Genomic DNA, 23,280 nt, shown 5'->3' with positions numbered 1-23,280 from the left:
GGCATGATATGTTCAGGTAATGGCATAATATGACCACTAAACATTTTCGTGCTGTTCCCATTCTGCGAACTTGGGATGGACAGTGGTCCCCCGGTTCGGAACTTCGGGACGAAGTTCATTCAAACGGGGGCGATTGTGACAGGGGAGGCTACCGTTCCTTTCACAGCAGACTCTGCACCCGAGTTGTTGGCCTTTAAAAGTCAACACCCGTGGATTGTGGAAATCTGTTTGTGATGGGGTCTGGTGGTTTCCGATTGTCTGTATGTTCATGGAAACCTTCGGGTTTGCATAACAGTTTTTATAGGGCTAAGAAATTAGCCCTAACATTTTCAATCCTGTTTGATTGCACTTCGCCTCCCGAGGTGATCGTTGTGTTTCGGCACTCGGTTACACACGCAACTGGAAGAGTGCAGGAGCGACAACGTTCTGGTCGGCACAGAGTCACCACACAAAGAGAGGATCGCTTCATTCAGAGGCAGGCCATGCAACAACAAATGGCTACAGCAAACAACATTAGGCAACGCCTACAAGCTACCACCAACACTGTTGTTTGTGGTCAGACGATCAGAAATCGCTTACACAACTTTGGCTTGCGTGCAAGGCGTCCAGTCCGAGGAACAACCCTGCCTGCTAATCACCGAGCAGCTCGCCGAGCCTGGTGCACTCAACATGTGAGGTGGCAACGTCAGCAGTGGGCTCAGGTGTTGTTTACAGATGAGTACCGCTTTTGCGTGGAACCTGCTGATGGTCGCATCCGAGTGTGGAGGCGTCGCGGAGAGCGCTTCGCAATAGGCGCTGTTCTGGAACGACAGCGTTTTGGCGGAGGCTCTGTGATGGTCTGGGGAGGGATCAGCACACGTCTAAGGACACCTCTGTACCATGTAGTGGGCAACTTGACCGGTGTCCACTACCAGAATGAGATCCTGCAACCCCTGGTCGTTCCAGCCCTCCAAGCGATCGGCCCTCGTGCGATTCTTCAGGATGACAACGCACCTCCCCATCGCTCTGCAGCTGTAAACACCTTCATCCAGCAGGCCAGGGTCAACAGGATGCTGTGGCCAGCCAACAGCCCGGACCTGAACCCCATAGAGCACATGTGGGACGAGCTTTGTCGTCGGGTACAGGAATATCACACTCCTCCTGTCAATCTGGGTCAACTGCTGCAATGGCTCCAGCAGGAGTGGAATGGAGTTCCCAAAGCATTCATATGCAACCTGATCCACTCCATGCGCCAACGATGTGTTCAATGCCTGGCACACAACGGAGGGCACACGCGTTATTGACACTGATTCACATTGTTGTGAATTCCATTTTCGAGGGTTGTCACGTTTAACACACTCTAGCTAAATTGTCGCTGCCGCGTTCGATCTTTGCTTTGTTTGTCATTACTCCTTGGTTGTTCAATTATATAATGTTTAAAAAATGAAAGAATTCGGTCTTGTCTGTTTTGGGTGGCGTGCTTGTAAAAAAGTGATCCTTAACTTTTTTTGAAGAGTGTATGTATGTCTGTGCGTTTCTGTGTGTATACGTGTAATATCTGTCTCACAAAAAACACACACACCCACACGTATACCCGCACACAAACACACACACACACACACACAGACACAGACAGACAGACACACACACACACACACACGGCAACCGCCTAATTGTTGAAGAAATATGACGTTACCCTATTGCGTATGTTTATTCTACTCATCTAGGCAACGTGAAAGTCATACCTTTGAATGTTATTTGCAGCGCGATTTTTTTTTTTTTTTGTCTGTCTGTTTCGTCGTAGTTTTGGAAGGGAAATATTCCAAGACTAGGCGTTAGACTAAAGTTTCAATCCTCTCTCTCTCTCTCTCTTTCTCTCTCTCTCTCTCTCTCTCTCTTTAATTCGAACTTCAAAACCTTTCAAGTTATTTCCATTTTATTTAACAAACTCTCTCACTCACAACACCGATACAACACATTACCGCAAACATATTGTGACTTACCAGTGCGCTTTAAAGTCCAAGAATATATTTTGTGTAAAGAAAGGGCACCTAAATAAACACATTATTATTGGCAGAAAGCAAAAAACCCAATCATAACGTAATTCAAAAGCAAGTTCAGGCAGTGACAACAAAGATGAACACAACTTTTCTCCCTGCAAGAAACACACACAGAGAGTTTATTACATTAATAAAAAACAGAACAATTTGAAGATTTTACAAAGCAGATCCAATTCAACGAAAACTGTCTTTACAAAATGTCCATTCAATCGTCCTCTCGTCACTAACGTACAAGTACGCGTTACCTGAATGGGCTATGTGAACAGTCATAAACAAGCACACACACATACACGCACACACACACACGCACGCCCGCACCCCCCCCCCCCCGCACACACACACACCTACATGAACGAAGTGTACATGAAAAAATTTTCTTTCAAAATGTAGTGACAATACTCAAACAACTTCAACACATTTTAATCATGTCTACACCAACAATTATTGTAGAGCTGGTGATAGTTGTCACTAATATATTTTGTTAAATGTGACGAGCGTACCTCAAATCACTCGCACATGTCTTATCCCTGTAGCTGCATGCAGCAGGTTTGTGTCGCTTTGTTTTATGTTATCATTACTGGTGTGTATGCTTTAGGACTGAAGAAAATTGCTTCCACATCAAAGCATTATTCGTGATCCATGTACACATGAACTTACCGCCAAGTCTTGATCAACCTCTAAATATCTGAACAAACATTGCTTTGAATAGTCCCACATTACTGCTATTGATTAACTGTTCAGGGCGGGGATGTAGCTCAGTCGGTAGCGCGCTCGATTTGTATCCAGTTGGCCGCTGTCAGCGTGAGTTCGTCCCCACGTTCGGCGAGAGATTTATTTCTCAGAGTCAACTTTGTGTGCAGACTCTCCTCGGTGTCCGAACACCCCCGTGTGTACACGCAAGCACAAGACCAAGTGCGCACGAAAAAGATCCTGTAATCCATGTCAGAGTTCGGTGGGTTATAGAAACACGAAAATACCCAGCATGCTTCCTCCGAAAACGGCGTATGGCTGCCTAAATGGCGGGGTAAAAAAAAACGGTCATACACGTAAAATTTCACTCGTGCAAAAAACACGAGTGTACGTGGGAGTTTCAGCCCACGAACGCAGAAGAAGAAGAAGAAGATTAACTGTTCAGAATCCATTTGCAGTACTTATTAAATGTAGGTTTTTAATTGGAACTGATGTTGTAATATGGGTCATTCTCAAAGTCATCGTCCATAAGCGTGACATGCACCTTGAAAAAAAAACCTCAAAGAAGATCGTTGAAAACAGGGTGTGAAACTCCCCAGGGTGAGGTGAAACTATACATGAAAAACAGGGTGTGAAACTCCCCAGGGTGAGGTGAAACTATACATGAAAAACAGGGTGTGAAACTCCCCAGGGTGAGGTGAAACTATACATGAAAAACAGGGTGTGAAACTCCCCAGGGTGAGGTGAAACTATACATGAAAAACAGGGTGTGAAACTCCCCAGGGTGAGGTCAAACTATACATGAAAAACAAATAAAAATACACGTTTCAGTTTACCTGGTATGTGGGTTGACATTGGATATTGGGGAGACACTAAGGCATTGACAATTTGAAAGACATAAATGGAAAACGTCCACGTGCACTCATGAGATTCACGATGCAATAACCGACAAACAAAACGATTAATTTAGTAACCCAAGCTGTGTTTGTGTTGCAGTCATGTGTACACATAAAATTACAAGGAAGTTCCAACTCATTATGGGCCCAGGAGTGGTTTTCTGTGTCGGGTACTTCCATTACACGATGTCTCGACCGAACAGTGACTATCTCCATAAACATGTGCATCCCCTCATTTCACTTGTATACTTTATTTTTCCTATTTACTTGCAGTATACTTGAAAAGAACGTGTGTGTTTTGTTAAGAGCGGAATGTCACAGAATGGCTGCTTTCGAGCAGCTGATTTTGAGCAAACCAAAAATTGAAACACATAAAGAAGTAACACCAGTCAGATATTGTTTGGAAACTTATTGATTTTTGAGTCAGACTTACAGCAGATGCCACATTATACTAGGTGTGATGACAACTGGTGGTGTATTTCTTTCTTGAAGTCGGAAAGACTGGGACAGTGGAGACGTCAATTTACGATTTTAGACAGCAACATAATTACTGGTTAGCACATTGACAATGTTGCACGACGATCATATGAATAATATGATAAACCCAGTGAATACCTGAATATTGCACTGTTAGAGTTATGGCGTGTTTCCATGTTGATGACAGCCATTATGCTTTGCTTCACAGCAAACGGTTTCCTGGAGATCATTCACGTATGTTTGTCCGCATATGCTTCAATAATCTTATCATTATGAACATCAGTATCTGCTTGAGAACAAAAAGCAAATGCAATGATCCTTGCTTTCTTCTGGATACCATAGCAATCACTATTCGAGTTCGTAGTTCACCGGAGCTTCCAACTAAATTTTGCACGTCATCTTCATGGCAATGATAGAAATACCAGAAGGCGTATTCATCATACCGCTCCAAGATGAGGCACAGTATGTGTCATATTTTGCAGACACTGTCCAGTTTGTTCTAGGTTTCGGCCACGAAAATACTGCCATCTGTGATGCCCGAGTAGCCTATACCATGTCTGTTCTGGAGGCGGGGTACAGTTCCTTTTACATTTCCGCTGTGGAGTTCTCAGTACACACTCCAAATAAGAAGACCCGTAATTCTGTTTACTTTGCATAAGCACAGTGGATTCCTCATATGATGGAGTGAAGAGGGTGGAGGAGTACGGCTGTAGGTCTATGTTTACAATAGTCACTATTATATGCTTTGCTTCGTAGACAAAATGATTTTTGTTTGTCAGCATACGTTGTACTATCTCTTTTCATTACAGACACGCAACACAATACACGCTAATGGATCCTAAGCGAATGCAGAAATGTTGCCTTTCATTGGATACCTTAACCATAGCTTCACATTTTCACCGTACATCCGAGCTGACCACTAATAAGTCTCGAATGACGTCTATCAAGAATAGAAATATTAGAAGATCTTATCCACATACTGCAACAAGACGGGACACATACAGTGTGTGTCGCATTCTGCAGACACTGTCCAGTTAGCTGAATGCATCGGGCAGAGCAACACCATGCCTTTGTGTGCAGCGCCTGTTCTGGAGGCGAGGCACAGTTCCTTTAGCGAGACGGGCGCAGTGGCGTGGTGGTAAGACGTCGGCCTCCTAATCGGGAGGTCGTGAGTTCGAATCCCGGTCGCTGCCGCCTGGTGGGTCAAGAGTGGAGATTTTTCCGATCTCCCAGGTCAACTTATGTGCAGACCTACTAGTGACTTAACCCCTTTTGTGTGTACACGCAAGCACAAGACCAAGTGCGCACGGAAAAGATCCTGTAATCCATGTCAGAGTTCGGTGGGTTATAGAAACACGAAAATACCCAGAATGCCTCCCCCGAAATCGGCGTATGCTGCCTGAATGGCGGGGTAAAACCGGTCATACACGTAAAAATACACTTGTGCTAAAAACATGAGTGAACGTGGGAGTCTAAGCTCATGAACGAAGAAGAAGAAGTTCCTTTAGCAATTCAGGTGTGGAGATCTTTATGCGCTTTTCATTTTGCAGAAAGGAAGGCCCGTGACTCTGAGGTGCGGCAGCCCTACTTGTTGCTTTTCTTAGTGTTACGTAAGCGCAGTGAAGCGGCCGCTATGCGAGCTGCTCCGATGGATCTGTCACAAGATGGTGGTACCAGGGAGAACTGAAACAGAAGGTATTTTCTCTATACATCAGAATGGTCAGCGCAAGTTTCCTGTGACTACAAGCGTGACCAAATCTGTTCTGCATTTACCTGGCGTTCTGATTGATAGAATACGGTGGTTGCGGCGCGTGTATGTTTGTTTACTTGGGGTGGAGTAGGGTAGGGTGGGATAGCTTGGGGAGGGGTTGGGGGGGTGTACGTATTACTGTCGAGGCTCAAAAGCAAAAACTGAAACAGTCTGTATCTTAATATAGTATTGGGGAAGAAGACAGTTTAACTGTCAATACTGTTTCTGGTCAGCCAAACAGCGGTGTGTTGTTTCTTCAATAACCGCATCCAACAATGAGTAAATCAGATTTGTACAAGTCATCTTTTATTCCTTCTGCAACTAGTATCTGGAATAAGTTGCCTGAAAATATACAACAATGTGATTCTGTTGGTCTGTTCAAGCGACATTTCGCAGCTTTTGATATTTCAGTTCCACCATATTACTATGGAGAAGAACGCAGTTTAACTCTCAAAACTGTTTCTGGTCAACTTAACAGCGGTGTGCTGCTTTTTCATTTACCGCTACCAACAATTAGTAAAAAGATAAGACAAAGCGTCCAGGAGGAGCCTGATGACGGTACTGCCTAATTTAAGTCATACCCTGTACTTTGGTACCTTTTCTTTCCCCCATCTCCTCCCTGTACACTCGCCAAAACGGCGTGCATTTGTAAAACTGTTCTGCACAGAGTTTTGTTTTCCGCAAATCGTCTGTAAAACTTTTCCTATATATTCCCTGATACTATCAAGATTCGCAAGTGTGTGAAACTTATTCTAACACTATTTTTTCTGATATATTTTTGTTTAAAGAAAGTTCACAAAAGTTTTCGAACGATCCACAAAGCAAAGTAATGCACTCACTGTGAGTCCCGATTTAACAAGCTCAAGTGTCTTCCTGTGCATCATGTCACGGAAACTGGGATAACTCAGGCAAAGGATTCCGTCCACAGCAACGGTGACCTCTGGCTCGTTGACATGGTTTATCAGTGCTGCAAGACCTGTCATACGTATACAATAAAAGGCTTTGCTCCTTTTAGAATTCCAAAAAGGCGGATTTTTTAAGCTCTTTTACTAAATCCAAAAACAAAGAGACTGCCAACGTTCCAAAATTCAGAATAAAAAAACAAGAAAGGTAAGTTGTTGGAACGTTGTTGTTGACAAAATTACGTTACAGTCACAAGTATATCGACCCAACGGTCTTTTAAGTGAACAGACAAACAATTAATGACAAAAACTTAGCTTCGTGGAATTTTCGGCCGCTCGCCAGGAAGCCACAAGCAAAGGTGATTCGATATATTCGAAAGTTGGGTCGATATATTTGTGATTGTAACGTAATTGTGTCAATAACAACGTTCCAACAACTTACCTTTCTTGGTTTTTTTATTCTGCTCTTTTACTGACATCAAGTCCACATTTTAGAAACTCCTGAAGTGCATTGGTTTTTAAAAAAAAATGAAATTTTTGTCATAATTAGAAAGAACATAATTTTTAGAGCGTACTAATTTGTGTTACAATAACATATCTGAGGCAATCGTGTCAGTAGTCATATTGGCGGTAAACAATTGCTTTCAAGTTGCATTTAAGCTCCATCCATAAATCCTACCTAAAAGCAAGTTTTGTAAAAAAAAAAAAACTTCGTTGTTACGCTTACGACGACATAAAAAAGCGGTTTACCTGCTGCAGTTAAAAAAGCTGAGCGCTCACACACGAGTCTGCACACATCCCTGACAATGTTGAAATCTTCATCTGTGCACAACTCGATTCCTAACCCATGCAGTATTGTTTCTGTCTTACTGAAGGGCGCCTCCGTGTCTCTGAAGATAGGAAGAACCATAAACTTGTATTTATTATCAAACGTTAAAGAGCATGGCCACACATGTTCAAAACCCGCTACTTAAACAGTCCATCTTTCTGCCGTAAAAAAGCGCGTTTGTTACTATTTGGCACACTTTTCGGATTACGTATTTGCTTTCACAGAGGTGGCAGGACATCCACTTAAATGAGGTAGTCAAAACATCGATCCGAATTCAAAACTCGACAATAATTCACAATAGGCAAAAGTTCGAAACATGTGCATACCGAAAGGAAGACGTATTAATTATTTATCTAGTAAGATGCCTTCAAAAGCATGATTTTATTTAAGTACCAACCGAACAAATTATGCGCACAAGCTCTGTCATGTAGTTGTCTCGGTGACCATGTTGTAAATTATATCTGAAGCCATCATTATCGAAATCACTTTTCATGATTTTATTGCAGCTTTTCTGATTTACAGGCCTTGTATTATCTAAGGTACATACTTTGGTTCTTCATTTATTAATAATGATGTCAATACAAAAATCTCATTGAAACGTATCGGCTACTTAACGTCTCTTCAACCGATGCTAATAGGGATGGTGTTGATAACAATTATGTTAATGATGAAAAGAAAAAGAGGCAAGAGCAAGGGGAGGAGCGTTAAGAAAACAAAGACGAACAACTCACGCAAATGTCCATTCTTACCCTTCAATAATCATGACGTATTCAGGAAAGAAGCTGTGCTTTTTGAAGAGCTCACAATCTCCTGACAAAGAACGGAACACCACACCGTCGTGTTTCAGCCTCTTCAGCACAAGTCGTACAATCTCTCCGATGTACATCCAGCTCACCATCTTCTCAAGACTAAACACAAAAGGAATATGACATCGGACAAATTATCTGTATGTGTTGTTGTAGTAAATGTTGTTGTTGTTATTGTTGTTGTTGTTGTTCTTCTTGTATTTGTTATGTTATTTGTTTTCTCTTGTTGCTGGTATTTCAGATTACTTTCCACCTTGAGCATATCTCTAAAACTGACCTTATCTGAATTTCGACTAAAAAAGTGGTACACATTCTCAAATGGCAATACTGACAGACTTTTACACATCATGTGATTGTGTTTGTAGTTTTCAATGAACGTTTTGCCGAATCAGCAAAGTAGTGACACTTGGTGAAGTGTGTATAAAGGTTTTATGTCAGTTTTGTCGGTAGCACTTACTTTCGTGAAGTACACTGCCCAAAATAAGTCAAGAACCAAAATTCTAAACACAAATTACGCAAAAACCGATCAACCAAAAACATGGAACTTGTAATATGTTGTGGTCAAATCATTCAACAACAATCACGCCAAAGTGCATTGAGTTCCATTCATAAACAATTGAGTTATTGTCTCTTAAGTGAAGGGGGGGTCAAAATCAAAAGTCGCAAGTTTTTGCAGATTGTCAATTCCAATGTTTCACCGGTTTCCAAAGTTCAATAATGGGTATAACCCCCACGATTCTGGCGGCTTGCAGCGATCCCTCATTGAGTGGACAATGTTTGCCAGATTAGCCTGGGGGTTGGCCTGCCACTCTTGCTGAAGAAGAACGAGCAGCTGTTGGAGGTTTGCAGGTGAAGCATGATTCTCGCGAACACGACGGCCCAACATGTCCCACGCATGCTCGATAGGGTTCATGTCGGGACTGTTGGCTGGCCAATCCATCCTGTTGATCTGTACCTGCTGCAGGAAGGCGTCCACAAGCCGTGCTCAATGTGGGGGAGCATTATCGTCCTGTAGCACGGCATATGGGACCCAATCTGACGCAGCATGGGCAGGATTTGGGGCCTGAGGATCTGGTCCCTGTAGACAAGGGCATTCAAGTTGCCCCGTACATGGTACAGTGGGGTCCTGTGGTGCTCGCTGATCCCAGCCCACACCATCACTGACCGTCCCCGGTAGGCTCTTCTCTCCCTCACGCATGCAGGGATCATGCGTTCTCCTGGACGCCTCCAGACCCTGGTCCTGCCATCATCATGCTCCAGACTGAATCGAGATTCATCGGAAAACAGTACCTGGGCCCACTGCTGTCGATTCCATCTCAAAAGGCGGGTGGACCAGGCCAGTCTTGCCATCATGTGACGTGGCGTCAGTAAAATGCGGCCAAGTTGACGCCTTGCGTGCAGCGTCTGGTCATGAAGGCGGTTGCGGACGGTCTGCTCGTTGATGTCAGTGTTGGTTGCCACCCCAAGCCTTCGTCTGACGGTGCTGGCAGTGGTCGTCCTGGTCTGCAACGCCTGGCGTGTAATGTAGCGGTCTTGACGTTGTGTGGTGCTTCGAGGGCGCCCAGACCGGCGTCTGGTTTCCACACTTCCAGTGGCCAGAAAGCGCTGCCGCAGCCTCACGATGACGGAATGGAAGCAGCCAAGTCTTGCAGCAATCTCTCGGAGCCGGATACCCTCTTGAACCCAGGCTAGAGCTCGTCCGCGGTCGACAAGGTTCAGATGACGTCTTGAAGGCATGGTTCTTTGGTGGCCTGCTGTGTTTTTGCCTGGGCTTATAAAGCATTTCTGGTGACTACAGTTCACTCTCAGAGGACCAACGGTTCACGTGAAAAAGATTGATTGGGGCAAAATCACCTGTGCTGAGCTCTGCAGGAGGGTTACTTTCACGTGCGTTTTTCGCAATATGGCGGATTCTTTGCTCGCCTGCACAGACACTGACACTGACACAGTTTAATTGAATATGGGCCTACAGCCCCTTTCAATGGGGGGGGGGGGGGTACACATGAATCACAGGAAAAAATAGAAAACATGATATTTAAACGTATGCAAACTACACAGTGGTTTGTTCCAAGCTTTCCTCTATCAATAATCTTGCACGTCAATGCTGCCTAAAATATACATACAACCGAACAATAAATACAGCAACAACAAAACCTTCAGCGACAATTAATCTTCATTATTATTTAACATTGACAATCTTAACTGAAATGCAAAAAACAAAAACTTTGCTACATCTACAATTGTTTTTGTGTCTTGTTTTTTAAACATGGTAATCATACTGCCCAACTGATCACCAACACTTAAAAACTGTGCTAAATACTTTATTCTTAACTCACAATATGTTTGGCATTAAAAAAAAATGGATTTCGGTCTCTAATTTATCTTCACAAAAGGGGCAACACTTGTTTTCTGTTGAATTTTGGAAGCGATATCTGTGGACATTTATCTTAGTGAAACACCTATTCTAAATTGAGCAATGACATTTCTGTACACATCTTTCCATAAAATGTCCACATAACGTTCTTTTTCAAAACAGGCTTTATATTTTCCATAGTGTTAGGCGCTCACTCGAGTCCAAATGATTACGCCAATCATGACAGAAGGAACTGCAGAGCCTCTCCTTCAGTTCTGCAAAAAACACCCTCTCGTTTCCACATCCAAACATCCAAACTTGGTAAAATCCATTTTCACACAAAACTGCCTTTACATGCGTTACCCATGTGATACCACCTTTTTCGTGGAGGTTGAACAACATTTTGTATGCCTTCTTTGAATAAAAAATGGTCTGGCTGTCTCAATAACCGTATCCAATTTTTGATCAACCTTGTGACTGTTGTCACCCAAAGAGGATACCTACCCAACAGAGAAACAGGCAAAGTCCGAGTACTGGCTTTTGCTGTCACATCAAAGGCAGGGAAGCTGTCAAGACGACCACAAAGCGTAGAGGGTCATTGTCGCCGATTTTTGCACAATCAACGTTGGGATCGAAAAATGGCTTTTGGTCCTTAACTTATTTTGGGCAGTGTACTTGAAATATCGCTCTGAAACTTTCAGAATATACAATCGAGGCATCATACCAAGTGATCTAGATATAAAGCAACCTAAACACAAGACAACGATTTAAGCGTAGAGTTCCTTTTTATTGTGTGTTTTTTAAACTTGATTCTCAGTATTTTGTAAGCACAACTGCTCTTAAGAATAACATGATGTTACATACGACAAGCCTCCACTCAGCTGAATGTTTCGCGCCAAGACTTTCTCATCAACTGACGGCTGATTGGTCTTGTAGAAATGATTACACTGATCCTTATTAAGGAAGGACATGATATATCTGTGTACACTGCATTGGGGTGTGCACGTTAAAGATCCCACGATTGACAAAAGGGTCTTTCCTGGCAAAATTGACTATATAGGCATAGATAAAAATGTCCACCAAAACACCCGTGTGACTTGGAATAATAGGCCGTGAAATGTATGATATGCGCCAAAATGGCTGCGATTTGCTGGCCGATGTGAATGCGTGATGTATTGTGTAAAAAAGATTCCATCTGACACGGCATAAATAAACCCCTGAGCCTTGAATATGTGCACGATATAAATTGCATAAAAACATTTAAAAAAAAAAAAAAAAATCCCTGCGCTTAGAACTGTACGCGCGATATAAGCCTCATATTGATTGATTGATTGATTGATTGATTGATTGATTGAAGAAATGACAGACTGGAGTGTCTTAATGAAACGTTTATTTTATTTGAGAAAAAAAATTCCGGATCACAGAGATGTTATTTTCAGAGACTCAAATCTCATCAGTTGTTCTCCACTAGCAGTGCGAGAGAGAGAAACTGAAACTGAACTTTATTGCAAAAAGATAGAGGTTTTAGGCAGAGCCTTATCTTACAACCTGTCCCTTTTACAAACACTTAATACAAACGCACATAATATTATCAATAATAAGAAGAAAACAAAAATCATATTTTCTTATCCACACTACAAACAGGGAAAACAGTTCAATCATACAAAATATAGTCTTGACATTTCAAGAGAGAGCGAGAGAGAGAGAGAGAGAGAGAGAGAGAGAGAGAGACAGAGAGACAGACAGACAGACAGAGACAGACAAATAGAAAGAGAGAGAAGAGGGGGGGAAGCAATACAAACACAAATTGCTCTAACAATGACCTGCAGCATGCAAGCGACATTTTAACAAAATGTTCAAATCTTCCAAATCGACCCATTGAGAGGCCAACGAACAAACTTACATCTGACTCCCAGGATCAGCAGAGTACTCATCCAGCTCTTTGTCGTAAAGCGTCCTCAGATAATCTAGGTCGGCTTCCTTCCACAATCCTCCTAGTTCCGTGTTGATCACCTGAATTTCCACAGACTGGATTAATATGCAATTCTTTTCTCTTGTTGAAGAATTCCTCCTTCCTCCTTATTTTCCTGGATTTCCCCATCACATGTGTGACTACATGTCATATTGGATGGGTTGCACATGCGCTGTGTTAGTGTGCTTCCATACGACTCAAGGCAGAAAGTGCTCTTGCCTGTGGAAAATGAATGTGTGTGAAGTCGGGGGAGGAGGGGTGTGTGGGGGTAATGGTTTTAATGAATGCTGGTTATGTGAAAGCATGACCGCGATTCGGGTCAGCTTTTCTAAGCACGATTCAGAACACATTTCTGAAAACGTTTTGCTGGTGGTCCGCACAAAGAAGAGCGAGTTTAATTGTCAGAATGTCAACACACATCCTCCTTTCTCCATCAATGATTCAACTCTCGAGGTTGATGAAAGCTTCAGTACTTCAGTTCTACCATTTATGACACCCTGTCTTTTTATACAAAGATCAAAACAAGAATACAAAAAGCTGCCACTAATATGGGGAATATCAACAACAGAGTCTAGTATAACATCCATCTTATAGAAAACCCCGAACTGAAGCTATGCCAGACGTTCATACTGAGAACCCTTCCGTACCCCTGAAAGATGGGGACGGCTTTTTCAGTATCAAAGAAGTTTAACTCTTTTTGTCTGAGTAGGCATCGTAACATGACATGCCAAGCCAGGGTTCTAAACAATGATGTCATGAAAAGGCTTAATCTACAAGACGCAAGCAAACCCGAGTGTCTAGGTAAAGTATATTGTTAGTGTGAATGGTATCAATAACGATTATGAGAAAGGCATGGAGAACAACAGCAAGCGCAATAACAACGTTGCTACTTTTGATTTTTGCTGCTGCTGATGATGATTATGATACTGCTGCTACTGCTTATATCAGGTCTTACCTCACTTTGTGCTTCAGTCTCAGCCCCTGTACTGTTGAAGTTTTCCACGTAACAGGCGTTGAGTCCATTACCCACGTACAGGGCGAGTTTACACTTGGGGTCTAAGCAAGCAGCTGACACCAACGTGCTGACAGTGTCGTTCATAATGGCCACGATCTCCAAACTTCTGAGCTATGCATAACATACAAATTACAGCACGACTGTAGGAACAAATATTTCAATTAACCATACCATCAACAAAATATGGAACCAATGTTTGCCTCTCAACGTCACACCCCATACTAATACAATGTCGATTGTAAATTCAAAGCCATATACAATCTGTTTGTTTAATCAGTGGAACCATCACAACGATGTTAAACATTCAAGCTCAAAGACCCACTCAAAGTCGACAATTTGGGTCTTGTGTCTCATAAGAAACCGGAATTGTATAAGGCCAGAACAAGTTTCATCAGGACACGAACTGTGCACAGATAGGTTCATTTTCTGGAGTACACCATAATATTATGCTTGTCACAAATCTCCACAAGGGTACAATAAAGATTTCAGTCTTCACATGGGTTTTTGAACGGGATGTCACGTGTCTTATACACCTGTGTTACTAGCTCAAGGCAGATCAAGTTGTCCACGCAAACGAATTTGACACTGAATAATCGTCACACAACTGAACAAACGGATCGCACTAAGATGTTCAAATTGAGAACAAAATAAAACAATGTGTTACTTACTCTCTTAATGTTCTTGAAAGCCTGTTGAAGCAACACTTTGATGTCTTTTCTCACAACTCCCTTACAATTGAACTCCTTCGTCCATTTAGTAAGATATGCTTTGCTGAGGGTCTCGTGTGTGCAAGGGAATGCAAAAACAAACGCCACGGGCATTTCGGAATCCATAATAAATTTCTTTTTCTTTAAGTTCCTGTTGTCCCGCACAAACTGTATGTTGTCATCCACGATCTTCTCAGCACTGCCTGCGATGAAATCAAACAGCTGAAACACACACACACACACACACACACACACACACACACACACACACACACACACACACACACACACACACACACACATACACGCATGTATGCATACATCGGTTTAAATCACGTCCATTTGTTTCTCAAACCGGTCAAAATTAGTTGTATAATTGCAGGCTTCCGATTTGAACTAATTCTGTCAGTTGGTTGGTTAATATACATATTATTTATAATGACATAATCTTCATCACAAGACAGGTGCAATGTATACTGAAAGGCATAAATTCTGCAAATAGTGCATTGAACGATTTTGCTCTCAAACGAAAATCAGATTGAACCTGTAATTTGTAGTTGACATCTTGAGTGTCGGAGCAAATGTTTCACGCTGTCAGCGTGCGCTTTGCAGTATTGCTGATCCAGCCACAGCTCACTGTGCTAATAAAGACAATGGGCTGAACGGGAGACAATAACGTAAAAAAGATAGTGTATGGCCCTATAAAATGCAACTGGCTGTTTGGCTGTATCAGATATCGCAATCATGCCACGACTTGATGAAGGAGAGAGACAGCAAGCGATTGGGATGCTTACAGCTGGCCAAAGCATTGAACGTGATGAACACTAAACGTTTTCCGAAATCATTGCGCTTGGACTCAGTCACTTTTTTTGAAAAATTGTCATTTCATGATGTTCTATTCAAAATCAATAAAGCGAAGGTTTATAAACACTAAAATGGCCAATAAATAAAATATTCAAACATTGAAAACATTCACCACTGAGTTGATTTTTTGTGATTTTTTAAAGTTCAGTTTGCGGAATTTATGCCTCTCGGTATATTATATACTTTTATTGTCGTCTGCTACGAATCTAACCCTGGTGGTTGACACGGAGTGTACAGAAGCTCCAATCGTCCCTTCATTGACCGGAATAAATGCTCAATCCACTGTCATTTTGCCGCTGAACATTGTTTCTTCTTTTCACCTTCTTTTAACATTCTAACGGCATCCCAGAGCTGTTTCAGCACACGGGTTTAGCTGTCAATTTTGAGTGGCTTGTTCGGCATTACTGCCATTTGGCATATGAGTCTAATGTTATGAACAGAGAAAGACAGACACACCGGAAATGAACAACATTTGACGCGCATGCTGTCACAAAAAAAAGACGTCATTACGAACTTACAGGCAAAACGAAAGAGACTTTGACATCATTTGTTTTTGTTCGGTCGATTCCGTCGCGCAAATGGCTGGTCCATGGTCAGATTTGACACGGCGTGCATGAGTACCCACAACTTCTGTGTTCTCTGTTGACATTGCAGCTGTAAAATAATCGCTTGTTTGTCTCAGTCGTGTAGGTACAGACTTTGCTTCTGCAATCACTTTGTTCATGTTGATGAGACAAATCATCGTATCTATCGTGTAAAAGAAATTTGTGTAAAAACAAACCCACCTCCCAACAAGGAGGCATTGATGAGTTTGCAGTTCGCTACATAAATGAACTGTCTGTGGTTAATTTCATCCGTTTAATGTATGTCAAAACGAGCCATAAGGCTTTAAAATAAAAGCTACCGTGCATTTTTGAACGATTAGAAGATAGATGAGGTCGCGGTTTCTAAGAATGAAACTATGAATCGGTACGGGCGGGGATATAGCTCAGTTGGTAGCGCGCTGGATTTGTATTCAGTTGGCCGCTGTCAGCATGAGTTCGATCCCAGGTTCGGCGGAAATTTATTTCAGAGTCAACTTTGTGTGCAGACTCTCTTCGGTGTCCGAACTCCCCCCGTGTACACTACATTGGGTGTGCACGTTAAAGATCCCACGATTGACAAAAGGGTCTTTCCTGGCAAAATTGCTTTGGCACAGTTAATAATTGTCGACCTATACCCGTGTGACTTGGAATAATAGGCCGTGAAAGGTAAATATGCGCCGAAATGGCTGCAATTACTGGCCGTATAAAATTTCATCTCACACGGCATCACTGCTGAGCGCCTAGAACTGTACCCACGGAATATTGCGCGATATAATCCTCATTGATTGATTGAGTGACCTTCCATCACCGCCAGATTGTGAACAGAAAGGGTTCATGGTCAGAATCAAGAGGTCACATTTGCCAGGGTCCCATTCGAAACGTCATCATTTGATTCAAGATTTGCCTTTTCTTCTTTACTGCAGCTGCGCAGCTTATTTTCATAGGTCATGGCGAAGTGTAGGCTACTGAGCGACATAACACGTCAAACTTGTCTGTGACGTCAAACGTAGCTTGTTGACGCTTTTCTTTCAGTCTAAAAATGTACAGAGCTGCGATCATATGTGTGAGTTCAGTAAGTGTTGAGTATATTTCTTTTCTTTTAAGTGTTTTATGACTTTTTGTTGTGGATTTTGCGATTACAGAGATAAGTTGCAAATTGACCATGAGTCGCCGCGGTAATTATCAACTTTGATTTGGTCTTTGAGAGTGAATGCTTACAATCGTTGTCCTCAGAAACACGAATCCAAAGCCGCAATGGTTCCACACATCAAACAATCAGCCTGATTGGCTTTTACTTTGACAATCCACGTTTCACCTGAAAGCTCAAACCCAATCACCACCTCGATTTATTGCATGGGGAACACGATATCTATTTCCCGGCTGGGTATGAATGCAAACTCCTGAAAATGTTAACAAACATATTTATCCTACACACCTGAGTAAAACCACTCATGCGATACAGTATCGTTCAAACCACACGTGTTTATATGATGTAAATGAGGTCACGTCAAACTAGTTTGGCAGGGACCAGCTTATCGACTGCTTAGGATGACACTTATCGAAAAAAGGAGAAGAAAAAAAGTCTGGGGATATCATTTAGAAATTTTTTTTATGTAAAAAGGCAGTGAATAGTCATGAAGTAGGAGATGGCCCTTTTTGCTTTCTTTTTTAAAGCTAAAAGTAGACAGATTCTCCCTTTTTGAACTACCTCCTTTGCTGTGTCTACGTCTCTCGGGATGGTAAATTCTCGAGACGGACATTTGACCTCAGGAGATTGAAGTATAACAAACTGGATGGTAAGTTGGTCGCTGCTCAGTTGGAAAACCATAATGTACCCGCTCTCTGCAAAGTCGAAATATTAATAAGTCATTTTTTTTTAATTATCTCGCGGCATATTTCATTATATCTCAAAACACCACAATTAAGTGTAATGTAAAATACAGCAGTATAAGTTGATTTCTCGTGTTAATTGATTGCACAGTACTACTACTACTACTATTACTACTACTACTACTACTCCTCTCTCTTCTGTATGTCCCATCTGTATTTGTTCATGATCACTGCTGCAACCTTTTGATTCCTGATTGCTGCACAAGACACAAGCCTACTTATATTCCTTCCACAAAATCCCATTGCAAGAATGTTCTGTACATACCTTCTATTCCCGTTTGCATACTAACTGCACCCCCCCCCCCCCACACACACATACACACACACACACACACACACACACACTCACACAACACACACACACACACACACACACACACACACACACACATACACATTTTCCCCTTCCCTAGCTACCGCCACTACCGCGAGACCAGTGCAATATAACTTACATCTGAGAAGGAAGGAAACGTTCGCACACACCCTTCTCAACCATTTCCTTTTAAAAAGAACACATGACTGTGTACATGGTTAAAATAATGTTGTCTAATAATGTATGGAATTGTTAATAGAAAAATGTGTATTGCAACAGACCTGATGCAATGGGCAGAGGACTGACACAAGTGCGAAACATGCCAGTGTCTGCACTGCGTTGTGTGGAGCTGTCGAGGCCTCTTTGCATTTCCTGCTCAATAACATTCATTACCTTTTGAAGAGAAGACTGTGACAACTGAAAGTCTTCTGCAAGCTTGTCGACCTAGGAAAGAAAAGGAACTGATACAGGCAGTGATGGTCTTTTCCTTGAGGAAAAAACCTGGGCTTGTTATTACAGTTACCTCTCGTTGGGCTCATTTAGGGAACATGTATTCTTTTTGTCATACCGATTTCTTAGATACCCCCCGCGGGTTAGGGGGAAGAATTTACCCGATGCTCCCCAGCATGTCGTAAGAGGCGACTAACGGATTCTGTTTCTCCTTTTACCCTTGTTAAGTGTTTCTTGTATAGAATATAGTCAATTTTTGTAAAGATTTTAGTCAAGCAGTATGTAAGAAATGTTAAGTCCTTTGTACTGGAAACTTGCATTCTCCCAGTAAGATAATATATTGTACTACGTTGCAAGCCCCTGGAGCAAATGTTTGATTAGTGCTTTTGTGAACAAGAAACAATTGACAAGTGGCTCTATCCCCTCTCCCCCCTTTCCCCGTCGCGATATAACCTTCGTGGTTGAAAACGACGTTAAACACCAAAGAAAGAAAGAAAGAAAGAATTTCTTAGATTTATCATTCTGATTACTACTGTAATAACTAAAGAAACACCAAGATATACAGATTGGGAAGGTTTTCTCTAGTATTAGGCAACTTCATCATGTTTTTTGTCCTATAACAGTCATTGCTGTATATCTATGTGGGTACATAGAATGAGTTGCATAAAGAAGGCGCTTCAAAATGATCCACAATATTGTGTATGCAACCCAGATTGTTTTCCAATCGTTCATGGACACTGTCTAGAAATTGTCTGGAGTCAGAGAAGATTAACCTCCTCAAGCGATCAGCAAGAGACACTATTGGACTATGGTTTGCCTGACAGATTCCGAGATGATTCCTAACGCTTTGCCGCGTCTGAATAGCGTCCCGTGATGTAAGTGTGTGTTTGTCCCACATGCCCTACTAAAGTCTCCCACCACAAACAGTAAAAGCGGTTGAGCATGTCCAACTCTGTCCTGTGCTGTTGACTACACGAGACAATCTGTCCCCGTGGCTTTGTTTTCATAGAAGTGAAATGTGCAATCGGACAAAGAGTTCGCTCCACAGCTCAGCCTTTAATGGTGGTACCACACGGGAGTAAAGCGGAACCCTCATTTAAAGAGCTTCAACAATCTGAACAAATCCGATGACAAAAGGAGGGTAAACCTTACAGAGGCTTTGAACAAAGCATCTGAGAAAGCAGGGTTTATAAAGGGGGAAGTCTTAAATTGTGGTGGGGGGGGGGGGGGTCTTAAAAGGGGGGGGGGGGGGGGCAACTGTAAACACACTTAGATCAGGGGACATTATCCAGCCAAGCCAAAGCTGCACTCGAGCTGTGTAGTGAAACTTTTTTTTTTAAGTTGATGAGTGAAAATTGTTACTCTTCTTCAGTTTAAACAAAGAACACATGTTTGCGTTGGTTTAAATATTTCTTTTACATGGATCACGTGACCGCCGCTCAAGTAAGGGTACCCTCAAAATCGACCAGACAAAAACGGAAGAGCCGAATGAAAAATCGACAAACTGAAATCACAATAGGCAAAACTTTGCAACTTTGACATACGAGAAGAAAGTCAAACCAATTATCTACCCTGAACAGATTGTTTTTATGGGGGCGAGGACGCCCCCATTCTATACGGATAGTTTCGAGGTTGACCATGGGCAGCGCCATTTTGTTGTGAAATACGTCATCAGTTTGTGTACACAGGAAGTTGTGACATCCGTCACCCTATGGGAGGGGTGACGTCAAAATTGTTCATCTGTAGAAAGTTGTGAAATCCGTCACCCTATGGGAGGGGTGACGTCAAAATTGGTCATCACAGAGTTTGTGTAACACAGGAAGTTGTGAAATACGTCACCCTATGGGAGGGGTGACGTCAAAATTGTTCAACAAAAACATGATATGTCGCATTGTGCAGGGTCAACTGCAACAAACTCAAACCGAGCCATTCATACCTAGCTGTATTTGAGTGACTTATATACCCGACATTTTTATTTCTTATTTTTAGCACAGGTGTAGGAAAAATCATGAACCAAAATGTTATTTATTTTCTAATTTAACATTTTTTTTACAAATATGACCATGGTCTTTTAAACATACAGTGACATTAAACATTGTTATGTTAAAAAAAAGAAAAAAGAAAAAAAGCTTTTGTGCACAAATCAGAAAATACATTGTACATTTTACCTACAGGCCAAACCGTGAGTGTCTGTGGCAAAGCCCGACCCAGGAAATTGCACTGATTTTATATTTAGATCAGAGAGAAATTGTCAAGAACAGGCGCTTGCATTTGGATGTGTCCAATGATAGTAGGTTTGGTTGTGATCAATCAGAATAATGTAGGAATAAAAATGTATGACAGTTTAGTATGATGACATGTAATTCACATATGCTGAAATATGATATTATACATCATGTAATATTATTATGGCTGTTGCCATGACCATGAAACCCAACAAAGGTTTAATGTAATGTAATTCAAAATACCAAAACCGAGCACCTATTAATCTCGTCTTTGCGCGTGAAGATTGAGGCCGTCTGCCAGTAGCGGTTAGGTCATACAGTGGAACCCCTCTCTAGCGACCTTTAAAATGTTGACAAAAATCGGTCCTTGTGGAGGAGGGTCCTTACAGAGGGAGGGGGCGGAGTCAGGGGGCCACAAAGAAAGTCAGATTTAAAAAAAAAAAAGAAAACAGAGAAGTTTGAGTTGCTGACGACCGTTCTCTCTGAAAGCAAACTGCTTCGATTTCATGTTTGTCCTTGGTGTCCACCAGTTCTGGTGCATGTACTACCCTGGCCAAGTTTCCTCTCAAGACATCAAAGAGACCGCCCCAGTATACTCTACAGCCTCTGGGCGAACCACCTCTCATAGCTAAAACTGGGTCAATGACCCCTGGGAAGAAGGTCAGTGTCTATAAAAATTTTACTCCTAGGCCTGCGGCCAGGGGGGGGGGGGGAGTATACCGGTACCATTTGAGAATCAGACCAAATGAGAATTGAACCATTTGAGAACATCCTTTTTTTTTCAATCACTACATCGAAGGCCTGCGGCCCGGGGTTCACATGGGTTGGTTTGTTTGTTTGTTTCAAACCCACACCCATATACACACATTTCCCATTTAAACCATTTGTCGGCCCCCTGTCGATATTTATCGACTAAGTTCCTTGTGTTTTGCTACCTTGCGTATTTCGCGTGCTAAGCTATTCCTACTGATGCAGGTGTCGATCGCAAGAGCGGTCAAAAACGGAACGTTTTACGTCAATTTTTATGGGTATCATGTCAAAAAGCGCTACATTTTAGCAATGACTTGGTGGATTTCTTTGAAACTTTCGGAATATTTTACCAACATACTAGAGATACTTCGTGCGAAAGTTTGGATCGTTACGGTTGTTTATCCAGATGTGACGCAATGTTTCGGAAAATGTTGTTAAACTTGTCATAGGATTGTTCACTTGTCTTAAAAAAATTCATGACTTTGTATATCCACAGATAAATGATTGATACAGATTCTGTCTAAGTTTCATTTGCGTGTAGCCGCTGGCGTTAATTTGCTAGTCATGCAAACACATGAGAAAAAAATGGAACGTTCACGCTGTTTCGCGCTTATAGCTGTTATCGCTGGGTGCCTCTTAAAACATGCTACGGTCACGCTTGGCTGGGCATCGCTGTGGCACCAGAATCATCGCTTAAATATGAAGCGTGTTTACAGGCCCAGCAAATTTGCGTCAGTGCTTACACGCACATAAAACTTTAGCAGTGTGTGTATCAATCATTTTTCTAAAGACATGCAAAGTCATGAATTTTTTGGACCCAAGGGAACAATCCTATGACGAGATTAAAAACTTCTTTCGAAAAATTGCATAACATTTTAACAAACACCTGTAACAATCCATAATTTCGCTCGAAGTATCTCTAGTATGTTGGTAAAATATTCCGAAAGTTTCAAAGCAATCCACCAAATCATTGCTAAAGTGCAGACTTTTTTGTCATGATACCCCTAAAAAATGACGCAAAAAGTCCCGTTTTTGACCGCTCTTGCGATCGACACCTGCATCAGTAGGAATAGCATAGCACGCGAAATACGCAAGGTAGCAAAACAAAACAATCTATTCAGGGTAGATAATTGGTTTGACTTTCTTCTCGTATGTCAAAGTTGCAAAGTTTTGCCTATTGTGATTTCTTGTCAATTTTTCATTCGGCTCTTTCGTTTTTGTCTGGTCAATTTTGAGGGTACCCTTACTTGAGCGGCGGTGACGTGATCCATGTAAAAGAAATATTTAATCCAAAAGGTGATCCTGGAGGTTAAGTGAACGGTCTTAACTGGCATATACAGTTTTAATAAAATGACACGGGGATTAATGCTTTACTTTGGGTTTGAAATTTGTTGCAATCATTTTTTGGCCAAGTTTATTATACAACATTCTTTGGAGAACATTCAATTGCTTAGATAATGAAAATTGCCCGAATCAGTCCTGGTAAGCTGCAACCGTTTCCTCCTTTATACGAGTAAGAACAAATTCGAATTACCTGTTGCTTTTCGTCTGGAAGTAACGGTTTAGTCGTTTTAGACCTGTGGTGCAATTCCATGCCCATACTTCTGCGTGCTCTGCACACACACACACACACACACACACACACACACACACACACACACACACACACACACACACACACACATACACACACACATACACACACACACACACACACACACATACACACACACAATTAGTGGTTTTTTTTCTCTACAACTTCTGTCAA

The 23,280-nt window shown here is 41.9% G+C and overlaps 1 protein-coding gene across 3 annotated transcripts; it reads right to left on the bottom strand.

Annotated features, from left to right (window-relative positions):
* Positions 1-1,897: 1,897 nt before the first annotated feature.
* Positions 1,898-23,125, bottom strand: LOC138956080 (hexokinase type 2-like). 3 transcript variants are annotated; one of them, XM_070327545.1, is made up of 10 exons: positions 23,047-23,125; positions 18,369-18,531; positions 17,593-17,726; positions 14,398-14,658; positions 13,670-13,840; positions 12,646-12,755; positions 8,333-8,491; positions 7,505-7,644; positions 6,692-6,828; positions 1,898-5,785 (listed from the first exon to the last, which is right to left on the bottom strand). In XM_070327545.1, the coding sequence occupies exons 1-10, from the start codon at positions 23,110-23,112 to the stop codon at positions 5,687-5,689; spliced, it is 1,440 nt and encodes a 479-aa protein (XP_070183646.1). In that variant the 5' UTR covers positions 23,113-23,125; the 3' UTR covers positions 1,898-5,686. The 3 variants fall into 3 exon arrangements, with proteins under 3 accessions (XP_070183646.1, XP_070183647.1, XP_070183648.1); XM_070327546.1 differs by lacking the exon at positions 14,398-14,658; XM_070327547.1 differs by lacking the exons at positions 18,369-18,531; positions 23,047-23,125 and having other exon boundaries at positions 14,398-14,639; positions 17,593-17,721.
* Positions 23,126-23,280: the final 155 nt, after the last annotated feature.

Source organism: Littorina saxatilis, unplaced genomic scaffold (genome assembly GCF_037325665.1).
Source record: "Littorina saxatilis isolate snail1 unplaced genomic scaffold, US_GU_Lsax_2.0 scaffold_659, whole genome shotgun sequence".
Classification (NCBI taxonomy): Eukaryota; Metazoa; Mollusca; class Gastropoda; order Littorinimorpha; family Littorinidae; genus Littorina; species Littorina saxatilis.
The sequence above is the reverse complement of the archived record's forward strand: the minus strand, read 5'-3'. Positions and strand labels throughout refer to the sequence as shown.

Excerpts from the sequence above, each read along its gene's own strand:
- LOC138956080 (XM_070327545.1), bottom strand. The coding sequence starts at position 23,112 with ATGGGCATGGAATTGCACCACAGGTCTAAAACGACTAAACCGTTACTT. Across the intron at positions 17,727-18,368 it reads TCCTCTGCCCATTGCATCAG|AGAGCGGGTACATTATGGTT; the intron begins GTCTGTTGCAAT and ends TCGACTTTGCAG. Across the intron at positions 5,786-6,691 it reads TTGTTAAATCGGGACTCACA|TTCTCCCTGGTACCACCATC; the intron begins GTGAGTGCATTA and ends CTTCTGTTTCAG.